The sequence below is a fragment of the Maylandia zebra genome, linkage group LG18, assembly GCF_041146795.1.
Source record: "Maylandia zebra isolate NMK-2024a linkage group LG18, Mzebra_GT3a, whole genome shotgun sequence".
Classification (NCBI taxonomy): domain Eukaryota; kingdom Metazoa; phylum Chordata; class Actinopteri; order Cichliformes; family Cichlidae; genus Maylandia; species Maylandia zebra.
This window is the reverse complement of record NC_135184.1, coordinates 27,908,907-27,923,634: the sequence shown is the minus strand read 5'-3', so window position 1 is coordinate 27,923,634 and position 14,728 is coordinate 27,908,907. Positions and strand designations below refer to the sequence as shown.

At 40.4% G+C, this 14,728-nt stretch overlaps 1 protein-coding gene across 1 annotated transcript; it reads right to left on the bottom strand.

The window, feature by feature from the left end:
* Positions 1-5,427: 5,427 nt before the first annotated feature.
* On the bottom strand, positions 5,428-13,682 carry LOC106675324 (UDP-glucuronosyltransferase-like). Its single transcript, XM_014409575.4, has 9 exons — positions 12,889-13,682; positions 7,874-7,937; positions 7,644-7,792; positions 7,310-7,437; positions 7,130-7,223; positions 6,870-6,995; positions 6,708-6,795; positions 6,395-6,614; positions 5,428-5,714 (listed from the first exon to the last, which is right to left on the bottom strand). The coding sequence occupies exons 1-9, from the start codon at positions 13,411-13,413 to the stop codon at positions 5,444-5,446; spliced, it is 1,665 nt and encodes a 554-aa protein (XP_014265061.3). The 5' UTR covers positions 13,414-13,682; the 3' UTR covers positions 5,428-5,443.
* Positions 13,683-14,728: the final 1,046 nt, after the last annotated feature.

Here is a 14,728-nt window from a genome sequence, read left to right as displayed (position 1 = left end):
ACCTGCTGGGACAAGTGTGATATGAGACTGGCACTGAAGAGCAACTTCTCTGCAGTGATGTGCAGAAAATCAGAAATGGCCTGGAACTGTGTGAACCGTTTCTTGATCTTCTCCATGAAAGGCTGTGAGGATTTTTTCATGATGTCTTTGTGTGTGGACATCACAGAGTCGATGTAAGCTTTGTCATAAGGTACAGGATAGGTCAAAGTCTCATAATGTTTCCCTGGACCCATTCGTATGGTGGTCTCTGGCGTCACCACCGTAACTGTGTCCACGGCGACCCATTTCCTGGGCAATGGCTTTAAGACCTATCCAATGACTCCCATCCATGGGCACCACGAGCAGTTTGCCTAAAACATTTGAAAAACTTGCAGGCTTGGTGTGAGGAAGTTCAGCCTCTTCTGTCTTCAGCTTGTTGTCAGGACTGGACTTTTCTCTATCTGCAGCACCGCTTATTTCCATGGCCATGTTAAGCAACAAAAGCACAAAGACTCCTGCTGTTCTCATAGTTCTTAGTCAGTGTACCAACGGCTGACTGAAATGAGCACAGAGAAAGTTTGGGGGGAATGGCAAAGGAAACACCCCCTTCTCTGAGCTTTAAGTTCTACAGCTGTGAACCAAGCTGCTCTACCTGCAGGCTCCTCTGAATAAGTTGTTTTAATACCTTGGTGAATTAGCAGATTTGATTCGCATGTGTTCAAAGTCAATTCCTGTCTCTTTTGGGAATCTAGGTGAGAGGAGCATGAGTGTAATAACCCTGCTAAAGCAACCGTTACAGAGAATGTGCTGCAGCTTTAATGCAGTTTCAAAGAGCAGCGTTATTACAATATTTTTCAACAGTACTGTATTTCCAAACCTTCCTCTAACCACACTGAGGATCAACTATCTGCATCTTTTTAACACAGTTGCACTAAAGTCTTTGTAGTTGGTATCAGACAACCCACACATTTACACACTGAACATTCTAATCAAGACACATGTCAAGAAAAAGTAATATTAGCTTGGGAACCCCTCTCAGCATCATAATAGTTCACTCTATTTTAAACAAAAAATGGTATGTCTTTTATCTCCTAGGAATATCTGGAAATATGGTTTTCCTGGTTTTATGAACAAGGATTTTTATTTTTAGTGAAGCAGTATTTACTTGTATGAAATTCAATCTGAAGACCTGCTGTGCAAAAAATTGGGTACACACCAAAATTAGTTGTTAAACCTTGGACTCTATAGAGAGATGTGTCCAATCATAAGAAAAGGTATTTAAGGTGGCACATGACAAGTTGTGCTTCTCTTTGACTCTCCTCTGAAGAGTGACAGCATGGGATCGTCAAAGCAACTCTCAAAAGATCTGAAAACAAAGATTGTTCAGGGGGAGGCTTGTATGCAAAAGCTCATTTAGATAAGCCAGATTCATTTAGGAAGAAAGAGCTTTGGACTGATGAAATAATAATTGAGTGTTTCAGTCATAACAAAAAGCACTTTGCGTAGTGGAAGGAAACACTGCATTCCAAGAAAAACACCTGCTACCCACTGTCAAATGGAGGCTCCATCATTCTTTGGAGCTAGTTCAAGGACTGGGGCCCTTGTTGAAGTCCAGGGTCAGATGAAGTCAACCCAGTATCAACAAATTCTTCAGGATAATGTTCAAGCATCACTCACAGAGTTGAAGTTTGTGGTGTTGGACATTCCAACAAGACAGTGACCCAAAACACAGTTGGAAATCTACAAAGGCATCATGCAGAGGGAGAAATACAATGTTGTGGAATGGTCATCACTGTCTTCTGACCTGAAATGTAATAGAAAATCGGCTGTATGTGACTGTATGTGGCACCAAATCACAAAAGCAGTTTACACTTTAAATGGTTAAATAAAGACTAGAATAACAGAGAAATTCCCAACAATCGGACAACCCCCTCTGAACAAGCACGTGGCACATGGTGGAAGAAAAAACTCACTTTTAACGGGAAGAAACCTCTGGCAGATCCAGGCTCAGGAAAAGAGCAAAAAAATTATTAATAACTACTTTGGAGCGGTAAACACAAAAGGTGACTGAAAACAAAACACAAACACACACACAGAAATGACATGCATTATATAATAACCCTGACAGGTTGTTGTAATAAAATGTAAAAAACAACAACAAAAAAACAACAACCCCAAAACAAACAAACAAAAAAAACAATGCTGATCAAATACTAATGATTCAACAGATCATAAATATTTGAAGGAAACAGCTGTTTGCCCTCTGACCATTTATCACCAGGAATCACTACACAGCAAAATCTCCAGTGTTAAATTAACACTGGAGAGTGTCTATATGGGTCCACACCTCTGAGTGTTAAATACAACACTGTTGAGTGTTAAATTAACACTTTTGACAGTGTTATATGTTTAAAAGTAACCTAGTCAGTTTTGAAGATTAACAAAGACTAACACTGAGCAGGAATATTTCTAACATTTTGAGTTATTTTAACACTGGAGATTTTGCTGTGTAGAAATGTTTTTTTCACATAGGTTGAAGTTGAAGAAGAGAGCGCAGTTGGTGCTACGCTCCCTCGGCTTTCCTCAGCGGGGCCTAGAAACAAGCATGGCGGCTTCCAGTGTATTCCGACCGGGCTTGTTCAACCATAAAGTTGCAATAGTGATGGGTGGAGGCACCGGGATCGGTAAAGCTATCTCTGTGGAGCTGCTGGAGCTGGGTGAGTGAGTTCTCATAGTTCTGCGGGGAGCAAATGGGCAATAGAAAACCGATTGGTGCCCATGTAATCCCCAAAATGCGCTGGCATGATGTCGGGGCAGCATGTGTGCGAGCGACTTTTTTTGGGGGGGGGGGTCCGAAGCCATGATGCTGCCCCCACCAAGATGCCACCCTGGGCGGGTCGCACATATCAAAAAAACACTACTGGTCTCCAGGTAGTTAGCCAATCCACAGAGACAATTGCCTGGATCCACCAATGACAGAAAGGGACCTGCACACTCAGATTTGCATATGAGACAACATTATGACAGCAGTCGTAACAAAGTCCATGTGGGTGATACAGAGTATGTACAGCTTTCTAACACAACTGTACTGTAGTTTCCCAGTATATATTAGATTTAATATGGGGGGCTAAATTCAAGTGTTTGTCTCCAGACCACAGTGCATGACCTGAGCCTCGAGAGGGGGAGAACCTGCATGCTCTGAATGAACTGGTCGACCCAAAAAGCAAACTCTGATTCACTCATGGGACGCGCGAGAGATCCCCACAAAATACCCACGCCAAAAGGCACCGTGGACTCTGAGCCACAAACACTATCGAGGACAGCATGGTGGCCTGGTTAGAAAGTCTGTATTTGTAGTGTGTGACTGATTATTAAGAATCTGCACATAATTGTATGTACCGTATTTGGCAGACTATACGGCGCACTTAAAATCCTTTAATTTAGTCAAAAATCGACAGTGCACCTTATTTATGAATTCTGGTCGTGCTTACAGACCTCAAAGCGATTTTATGTGGTACAAGCGCTCAAAAATCCGTCAAAAAATGTTTTAGTACGACTTTGGTAAGCTACATCGCTTGATGGATTGTTGGAGCATTACAGCTACCGTAGTCAGGAGCCTCACGACTCATAGTAATCTCAAACGAACACTGCAGCGTCACTGAGAGTTAAAAACTGTCCAAATTCTTTCATTTTAATACAATGATCAGTGTTGCTGCTTTACCAGGTGTAACAATTAAGTTTAACATTCAGGCATCTATGAAAACAGAATTTATTAAATTTAACAGAGTTAGAAGTTAGCAGGAAACATGATATAACCAGTGTTGGTCAAGTTACTTGAAAAAAGTAATCAGTAACTAATTACTGATTACTTCCCCCAAAAAGTAATCCCATTGCTTTACTGATTACTTATTTTCAAAAGTAATTAATTACTTAGTTACTTAGTTACTTTTTAAAAACACGATTTACAACCTGAAGAGGTGATAAAGCGATAGATCTTTCAGCCCAATTCTACTTTTTCTACATAATCCATCATACAAAATGTAATCAAATGGAAAAATCTATTTTTTTAACTTGTTTTATCAGTTTTAATCTTTTAACTTTATGCATCAAGCAAAAATTTAATTATATGCAACATTCTGACTTGAATAAATTAGTTTAACATTTAAAGCTATTTTCTGCACATTCCAGCACATAAAATAAAATATTTTTTGTGTTTACACTCACTCTTTCAAATAGATGCAAGTAAAACACAGCAGAAAATAAATAAAGTCAAAGACTCAGCGGTCCCGTTGCTCTATTTTCACCTGTAAAGCAGGACTGTGGTAGGCGGAGGTTTACCCTGGTGCAGGTGTGCCGCGGTCAGTGGAAGAATCCGCGAGTTTCTCTGTGAGTTTCCCATTACGTCGTTGCGCACTCGGTGCTTGCTCGGAAGTTTAGGGGGTTTTTTCGCTGTAAAAAGAAGTTTTCTTCCCACGCACAACGGACACTAATGTTTTTGTCACTTTTTATGGAGTCAAACTCAAAGTAAGGTCAGTACTTCCACACTTTAAGTGCTGCACGCTCATACTCTCTCCCACAATCGATATGAGCCATTGTTGATCTGCACACAGCTGTTGTCACTAACGGCGCACTCGCTTACGTCACTGTCGTGAGACATTCTCGCAAAAAATCACGGTTTTACTAACGCAGTAACGCAGCGTTACTACGGGAAAGTAACGGTAATCTAATTACTTTACTCGTTACTTGAAAAAAGTAATCAGATTACAGTAGTAATCTACAGTAGTAGATTACAGCAGTAACGCGTTACTGCCCATCTCTGGATATAGCATGTTCTGACTGTGAGATTTCTGAAAAAATTCAAATGTACAGCTCTGCTATCACTTCCAATATAAATGAAGACAGGAAACTAAACAGCAGTTACTTTTGTAGGGTTACTGAAGTTGGACTAGCTGGTATATAATGGTGCTACGTGATCGCTAGCGACACAGCTATGTTAGCATAACATAAACACAGTGAAGCTGGAGGATGAATGTTAACTTTTTTTCACTCCATAAAAGTTAATGTGAGGCTGTAAACAGACCAAACTTCAGTCAGGAGAACAACTGAGATAATCCATCCACAATACGAGGTTATTCATTAATATACTGCAACAACATGGGAATACAGTGGCTGTGAGGGAATTCAACAATACAATGGTACAGAAGTGGAGGAAGCAAGAAGAATGAGTTGAGTAAAGTTTAACTTATCTGATTGCTTAATTGCACTACAAGTGTCCAGAGGTCCACTAATTGGTCGGTGATTTTAACCTGGCAGGTAATACAGTGATAATGTTAATTAATTACTTAAAGGTAGTTAATCGCTGTTTGTCCGAGGAAGTGAAAATAGCAAATGTCAGGGTTTTTGTGTTTGTGTTGCTCAGAGTTACAAAATATATCACAACAACCCCAGTAAAAAGAAACTGTATTTATTCCTGCTTCCTCTTCCGTCTTAGTTTACGGAAGCATAGCTTCATACATTTTGCTGTCAGCATTACAAAGACAAGCACCACAGTAGTTAGCAGCACTATTACATCCAGGCTGAAGTACTGGAACCAGTAGAGTTCATGGAGAGCCGATTTGAGATGCTTCGCCCCTTTATGCCGCATCACAAATTCTGTCCAATACACTGAAAGCTCAAGCGGGTCCGACGGCCGATCATTATGAAGATCTGACAGCTTCTTCACGTTCTCTTTATACCTGAAAACACAGATAAATGGGCAGGTTTTTTTTAAATGACAATGAGCTGAATTTAATCATATTTAAAGCTCTTGGAGAACAAATGGTACAGTGGTTCAGTGTTTGAAGGTTTGTTAGAGTTTTTTATTTTCTGCAATTAATGTGACCACCATCAAGTTTAACACGAGTCCTAATTAAAATTAGATAATGTTACGTGAACCCAGTTGAACAAATCAGGACCTTTTATTAACTCAAACAAAAAAGTCACTCATTGCATACCTGTGAGGGGGAAAGTAAAAGCCTGCAGCCTGATATTCAAAACACTCAGAAATACACTGAGGCACAAATAAAGGACATTTCTGAGGACATCAGTAAAAGAGTATCTGATGCTCAGGCTGGAAAAAGATTATGAGAGCCTCTCTACAAAGTCAGACTTTGTGTGTATATAGGAAACTCCCTAGGTGTGCTTGACTAGCAAAGAGTCACCATCATGGAAATGTAGCTAGAATGATGACCCATTGTGTACTCAGAGGGCTAGCTTCAGTCATTGTTCAAATGTACTGTTTATAAGGTTGGGAAAACCTGCAAGACTTGCTTGTTTGAAAAAAATGTTTTGTAGACCAAAGGAGAACATTTTGATTGAATGACAAGGATCATGTAGATCAAACGTCACATTGTGAGCCGTCTGCTGACTCCCTCACCTGCTGTCATTGATGACCTCCTTCAGCCCCTTCAGAAGAGTTTCTGTATTAATGTCTAAAATGTTCAACACGATTCCTACACCTCTGCTGGCCATCCTCGCAGCGTTGTCCGGCTGGTCCCCGTTCAGGGGCACCATCAGCATTGGAATGGCGTGACACAGTCCCTCAAACAGACCATGTGAGCCAGCGTGAGTGATGAATGCACGGGCTCCCGGGTGAGCTACGACACAAAACATGCAGAAATATCAGATATTTTGATATGTGACACATCAGCGTGCTTCACATTTCAGGATGTGCTGCTGCAGACACACACCTAGCAGGTCATTCTGTGGGACCCATTTCATCATCTTCACATTTTCCGGGACATTGTCAGTAACCTTTCCAGTGTATCTCCATATGACCTGTCATAGTTTTATTGTAGATTAAGATTAGCTGTATTTATTTATAACACAAGATAAGCTGTATGCTGATATACCTTCTGTGGAATCTGTCTGAAGGCCTCCAGAAAGACAGAGGTGATTTCCTCTGGCAGATCTGACACCATGGAGCCCAGAGTGAACACTACAAACCCGTGCTCTCCAGACACCCAGGAATCTAGATCCTGACAAAACACAAACTTGCTTAAGTACTTTGCATTTATCACTCTTACCTGATTGGTCTTACAGTCCTACGGTAAGTGGTGTCAATCAGAATGTTCATAAATGTATTTAGAGTCTAAAACTCATAAAGTCTTACTGGGGGCAGAGGATGTTTCACATTGCAATTGATTCCACCAACCAGTACAATATTGGGCATGAGTGGGCGTGGGAAATCCAGCGTGAAGTCATTCCTGTTTAAATACAGCAACAGTTTTTTGGTTTTTTACACTCACGCAGGCAGCAAATGTCAACAATACACAGACGTTCCATGTGTTACCTGAGCAGCCAGATATCAGAGTCTGAAAGCACTTCAGCCACGCCCACGTTCTCTCCGAGGAAATCACGGGTTATTTGGTCAAAGTGCCAATACAGCAGTTTGCAAAGCAGCGGCTCCACCAATGCCACCTGTGGGTCAGAGGCATTACAGGACAATAATACAGCACCAAAACTGAAGACAGAAAAACTAAGACGTACTGTAATAGTAATAACACTGAAACCACAAACCAACAGTGTTTTGTTCGTGACCATACATTCTGGAAGATGATTAAAAATAACAGTCTTGGACAAGCTGTGATTTAAGGCTTGAATATGCTAACTTCCGCCTGGCTCACCAAAGTGTTGATAAATCTCTCCTTGAAGCTCATTTTATCCGTGTATCCAGTGAAAAAGCGAGGAACGTATGAGGGCGGAGATGGGCAGCCAGCAGACTTCATGTCCAAGTAACACGGTATTCCTCTCAGCAGATTGACAGTAGGGAGACCTGGAAGTGATTGAGTAATGATAGGTGAGAAAATGTGCAGGTGTACAAGCAAACAGATAACCTGAGTGCAGAGGAGCTCACCTAATTTCCGAGCTACTAATGAGCCCGTGGGAACCATGGGATCTGTCAAGACGGCATCAAAGTCCTATAAAGTGAAACAGGGAGAAGGTGGAAAAGCAGAGAGGAGTCAATCTTCCACTGTGTGTCAGCACTACACTGTCTTGCATACATGGTTCACACATGGAGGATTTTACAGATTGTAGGTAGAAAGGTATAAAGTGTCTAAACTGGATCCATCATGATCATTTGAATCTAGTGCAGCATTGCATGACTCACAGTTCAGTTTTGATCCATTATTAGACCTTTGTGCAGCCCCCAAGTTCATCATCAGTCCAGCAGAAGCGTTTTTAGCCCCCCCCCTACGTAAACTTTTCTTCTCATTGGCTGTGTTAGGATGCCTGGGTCGTTGACCCAGGGTTTTGAGTTTATTATATTATTTATCATTTCTAGTCTTTGGTTTCTTTGTTAGAGTTCTGTCTCATGGTTTATGTCTGTGTGTTCTCTAGTTGCTCTGTCTCCCCTGTCAGCTGTATCCCCTTGTCAAGTTTGCGTCTCTGTGTTATGTTTCCTGTTTTACTTTGAAAGTCCGTGTCTCATGTAAATGCATCTGGTTTTGCTTCCTTTGTCTCGTCAGGCCTGATGTGCCCCAGCTGTGTTTCCCTCCTGTTACCCATTCCCTGATTGCTCCTCTGTGTATTTAAGTCCTGTGTTTCGCTGTGTCCGTGTCATGATCTACTCTTACATGTCCTCACCCATGCTGTGGTTTTTTGGTTTCCTACCTGTGTTAATGTTTGTACTTTGGAAGTTTGTTACTTTGAGTTCAGTAGTGATGGCCAAATGAAGCTTTCTGAAGCACCGAAGCTTCAAACACAGTCCTCTCTGGTGTCATCTGGTGGCCAAAAATATGAAGAGCAGCTTGAATCCACAAAATAAAACCAACTGCTTCATTAAGATTGCCCACTCTACAGAGTGGAATTCTGTCTGATATTGGGCCGCCGTTGTGTTGCTTTGAATGTGTATTTTTTGGTGGTTAAAAAAATGTGGTTTATTTGTTTAATAAATAATTTTGACCAGTAAACTCTTCTTGTTTGAACATGCACCATTGTGTGGTCTTTCTTTGCTTGTGACTTCTTGATGTTGGTAAATTCAATAATTGAAAAATACCACATTACATATAATATACATATGATAATGTACAACACATTATGGAGTATGCTTCTGCTCTGAGGTCTTGCCTCCATGCACTTATGCAATTAACCGCTAGACGGGTACATTTATAAATAATATTATATTAGGGAAATTTTCCCAGACATATTTTTGACCTGGGGGCAGAATTGATTGTGAAATGGAAAGGAAAAATGCTTATGAAATTGCAAATTAAAAACATGATGCATTTAAAGTAACCCTTTTTCATTTTTATTTAAGAAGAGAATTTGTTCCATTGTGCGATGGCCGAACCTGTTCCTTTTATATTTAGATAATTCCTCCTGCCTTAAGGGAAATCCCTTCACATGGCACAGAAGAGGCTGGAGTGCAGAGAAACTGGTAGATGCAGGTATACAGTCTGCCTGGGCCCCACAAACTTTCAGCTAAAGAGCATAAATAAATTCAATTGCTGCACATTTGGCAGACTAACAGTTTAAGATTAATTAAACAATAAAATATATATTTTTACAACATTACATGTAAAGAGTCAAGTGGAAGTTTTTCTAAAGTTATTTAATGATATTTATATTATAGAAGCAGATTTTTGACATTTTACCTTTTTCCCGTTTTCAGATATAATAAACACACACAAAACAAAAGCAAACGGCCAGAACACAGAGCTGGAAAACCCACCCGATTGACAAAAATCAACTCAAAATTCTCCCACACAACAGAACCTCCTCTATTCCTCGCTGGCTCCAAATCTCTCAGTGGTTTGCTATCTGTCACCATCAAAACGCTCCACAAATCCCGCGAATGATTCATTTCCTTATAAACCATTGAATCAGATACCGAAGCAATTAGGCTCTAAATGAAGCTTCGAACGTCACTAATCACACTGAAAAAAAGGCCATGTTGGATTTACTTGATTCAATAGTGGACACTGGTTGCACACAAATGTTTTGCTTTGGCAGAAACTTAAACAACTGAGTTAAATCAACACAACTTTTTCATATTCAGTAAACCTGTGCATTTTGTGTTCATAAAACGCGATTGAAACATGTTCAGATGAAGTAAGTTGAGCTCTTGGAATATTTTAATCCTTCACAATTTTGTCATTTTATTTCAACACTATTCAATAACTTTTACCCCAATACTACTTGGTCACTTAAATACTACATGCTGTCTTCATATTACATAATGTTCAACAAAGTCTAGATCCTGGTTACCATAAAAATTGAATGGGTCTTCAACAACTATCATCCTTCTATCTTTATCCTGGTTGCAGGAGGGCTGGGAAATAACCCTGAAGTGATAGGTTACAAGGCAGGGTACACCCTGGACAGCTGACCAGTCTATCACATAGAAACAAACAACCATTTACACTTACATTCACAGGTAATTTAGAATCACCAGTTAACCCTAACTCTTTTTTTCCCCCTTCTTTTTCTTTTTGTTCTCTTTTTCCAGCTGATTTCAGTGAGTTGATTACAAGTGTATATCCATGCATAACTTTTTATATGTTATGCATCGTTCTCATTAGCTTGTCCTCTCTATTCCCAGTCATTGAGGTGGCATCGGGGGAGTACGGAGACCTGAACCCAGTGCTGTTTGACGCAGTCCAGGGCGGACTGTGCTCAGAGGAGGGCAAGAAGAACTCGAGGGACAAAACTGACTCCTCTTGTCCTCTTTAGTTAACCCTAACTCTAATAACTGCATGACTTTTAACTGCAGGAGGAAACCAGAATACCCAGAGAGAAACCTGCAAACTAGCCAGAATGTGGATTTGAACACAGGACCTTCTTACTGTGAAGCAACAGCACTAACCACCATGCCAACAATCTAGGAAATGTGATTTCCTGTATTTGATGCAGAATTTTTTTGTTTTTGTAATAATACACAATAAATAGCAATAGCATGCATGTGGTGTGTGTGTGTGTAGTTGTCTGCCTCTTATAACTCCAGTGATTTTCCTGCAGTTTGAAATCTTGTGCGATCTTGTGAATTTCATGAGTTCAGCAACTAACCACTCTTACTAGATTGTATCATGTCGTCTCAACAAGAACAAATTAAGTTTTTGAATTTCGTACAGATTCTTCATGATTTAATTACGTTCATAGAAACATGAAATTATTGTGTTCAAATTACAAGTTAGACTTTTTTAATGTAACAACCACCCAATTTACTTTTTTTGGTGTACTAAAAAAAGTAGAGGTGGCTGCTCGACTTGACTGAGATGGATGCCTTCCTGAAACCACGATCTAAAGAGCGCGAGTCTGAAACCCGTGCAGTGTCGCAGGATTTAACATTGATATATTTTTGACTTACTTCACTTGAACATGATATGAACAATTTAATCTAGCCTCTCTGCATATCATGTAGTTTCTACACTATGTAGTTACACTTAACTTTAAAGCACGAGGCAATTGTGTTAAATACACGCAAGATGCTTACGTAAATCCAAGAGCTGGCCAATCCCTTTTTTTCAGTGCACGTGACTCTGGCCAAACGAATCAAGCTTCAACACAGTGCATCTGAAGCAGTGTGTTGATTTTTTTGACACACGCACCGTAGCTTCAGCTTCAAGCGAGCCATCACTATTACTTTGAGTTCAGCATTAAAGCTGTTTTTTGAGTTCACGTCTGTCTCCGGAGTCTGCACTTTGGGTCCTTTTCCTGCCTGCACACAGCCGTTTCATAACAGGCTGTTGCTCACAACCAGAAGATTTGAACACCAGGTGTATGCTACACCAGCCAGAGTTGCACATTTATCTTCTCTCACTGACTTCATTCAAAGTCAAGAGAAGAATAAACACTACCATAAATGGAGCATTCAGATGTCTACAGTTTACTTGCACATGTACTGACCTGAAATTTGAAGTTTAATATGAACATCCACCACTGTAACTGTTCACATACACTTATGGTAAAATGTAAGTGCACCCTTTTTCCTTTCTTTGGTTTCACATATTAGGACATAATAAACATCATCTGGTCCTTAAGCGTTTTTAAAGGTATTAAATAAACAATGACATGGTGTAATATGTTTTATAGTTCATGTGAAGTTGGAGTGATTTTAAGACCTGATGAAGACTATGTAGTTTTTATTGTCCTGATGTGTGAAACCGAAGTGTTGGGGCAGGCGGCGTGTCACGTGGTTCTTCTATTTTCCTCCTTTTAGGTGCTTCCAGCACTTCCGGGTTATCTGCTTGGTTATCCAGGGGCTTTGACTTTGGTTCCCCATCAGATTGTCTCCATCCACACGGTGGTAATTTGGTTTCCCTTGCTGTCTAAATAGCTTGGAAAGAAAGCAACGGGACTTCCTCAAATTTCTTAAAGACATTTCAACTCTCATTCAAGAGGCTTCTTCAGTTAAAGAACTGGAAACCTACCCCGACTTCCCTGGTTGTTCTTTTTCCATCGTCTCAACCTGCCCATAATTCCAGACTCCCATTTCTCTCCCAGTGCTGGAAATAAGGATTGAGCCACAATCCTGTGCATGATCAACTCCACAGGTGGGAAACCCATCTGCCTCACTTTGTAGATCTCCCACATCACGACTAAATTCTCCACAAACCTCAACGTTCTTCTGTTCAGTTAGTATTTTATCTTTTAATACTGTAATTTTACATAACTGATAAATGAGTCCTATATTTGATGTCATATTTTGCATGAGACAATTAATAATAATACAATTAATATTTAATGCAATATGCACAGTCAACCACTACTGTTACATTAATACAACAACATTTGCATTTGGACTACCATATTGAACAGCATCTCCATACCAACGAAAGACCCTCCATGTACAATTTGCAAAGCTGAAGCTGCAATGTTGGTTTTGCAGCTGATACCAAAGTTGTGTTCATCTTCTGTATTTGTACTCACCTGCTGGGACAAGTGTGATATGAGACTGGCATTGAAGAGCAACTTCTCTGCAGTGATGTGCAGAAAATCAGAAATGGCCTGGAACTGTGTGAACCGTTTCTTGATCTTCTCCATGAAAGGCTGTGAGGATTTTTTCATGATGTCTTTGTGTGTGGACATCACAGAGTCGATGTAAGCTTTGTCATAAGGTACAGGATAGCTCAAAGTCTCATAATGTTTCCCTGGGCCCATTCGTATGGTGGTCTCTGGCATCACCACCGTAACTCTGTGTCCACGGCGACCCATTTCCTGGGCAATGGCTTTAAGACCTATCCAATGACTCCCATCCATGGGCACCACGAGCAGTTTGCCTAAAAAAAGTGAAAAACTTGCAGGCTTGGTGTGAGGAAGTTCAGCCTCTTCTGTCTTCAGCTTGCTCTCAGGACTTGACTTTTCTGATGCAGATCCCTTCATATTATCCACAGCACCGCTTATTTCCATGACCATGTTAAGCAGCAAAAGCACAAAGACTCCTGCTGTTCTCATAGTTCTTAGTCAGTGTACCAACGGCTGACTGAAATGAGCACAGAGAAAGTTTGGAGGGAATGGCAAAGGAAACACCCCCTTCTCTGAGCTTTAAGTTCTACAGCTGTGAACCAAGCTGCTCTACCTGCAGGCTCCTCTGAATAAGTTGTTTTAATTCCTCTGTGAATTAGCAGATTTGATTTGCGTGTGTCTCTGTTGGGAATCTGGGTGAGAGGAGCATGAGTGCAATAACCCTGCTAAAGCAATCTTTAGCCCTTTGAAACATAAATGCAGTTTCAAAGAGCAGCGTTATCGCAGTATTTCTCAACAGCAGTGTTTTTCCAAACCTCTCTGGAGCCACACTGAGGGTCAACTACCTGCATCTTTTTAACACAGTTGCACTAAAGTCTTTGTAGTTGGTATCAGACAACCCACACATTTACACACTGAACATTCTAATCAAGACACATGTCAAGAAAAAGTAATATTAGCTTGGGAACCCCTCTCAGCATCATAATAGTTCACTCTATTTTAAACAAAAAATGGTATGTCTTTTATCTCCTAGGAATATCTGGAAATATGGTTTTCCTGGTTTTATGAACAAGGATTTTTATTTTTAGTGAAGCAGTATTTACTTGTATGAAATTCAATCTGAAGACCTGCTGTGCAAAAAATTGGGTACACACCAAAATTAGTTGTTAAACCTTGGACTCTATAGAGAGATGTGTCCAATCATAAGAAAAGGTATTTAAGGTGGCACATGACAAGTTGTGCTTCTCTTTGACTCTCCTCTGAAGAGTGACAGCATGGGATCGTCAAAGCAACTCTCAAAAGATCTGAAAACAAAGATTGTTCAGGGGGAGGCTTGTATGCAAAAGCTCATTTAGATAAGCCAGATTCATTTAGGAAGAAAGAGCTTTGGACTGATGAAATAATAATTGAGTGTTTCGGTCATAACAAAAAGCACTTTGTGTAGTGGAAGGAAACACTGCATTCCAAGAAAAACACCTGCTACCCACTGTCAAATGGAGGCTCCATCATTCTTTGGAGCTAGTTCAAGGACTGGGGCCCTTGTTGAAGTCCAGGGTCAGATGAAGTCAACCCAGTATCAACAAATTCTTCAGGATAATGTTCAAGCATCACTCACAGAGTTGAAGTTTGTGGTGTTGGACATTCCAACAAGACAGTGACCCAAAACACAGTTGGAAATCTACAAAGGCATCATGCAGAGGGAGAAATACAATGTTGTGGAATGGTCATCACTGTCTTCTGACCTGAAATGTAATAGAAAATTGGTGGGATGATTTGAAGCAGGCTGTCAATACCTGGCTGACAT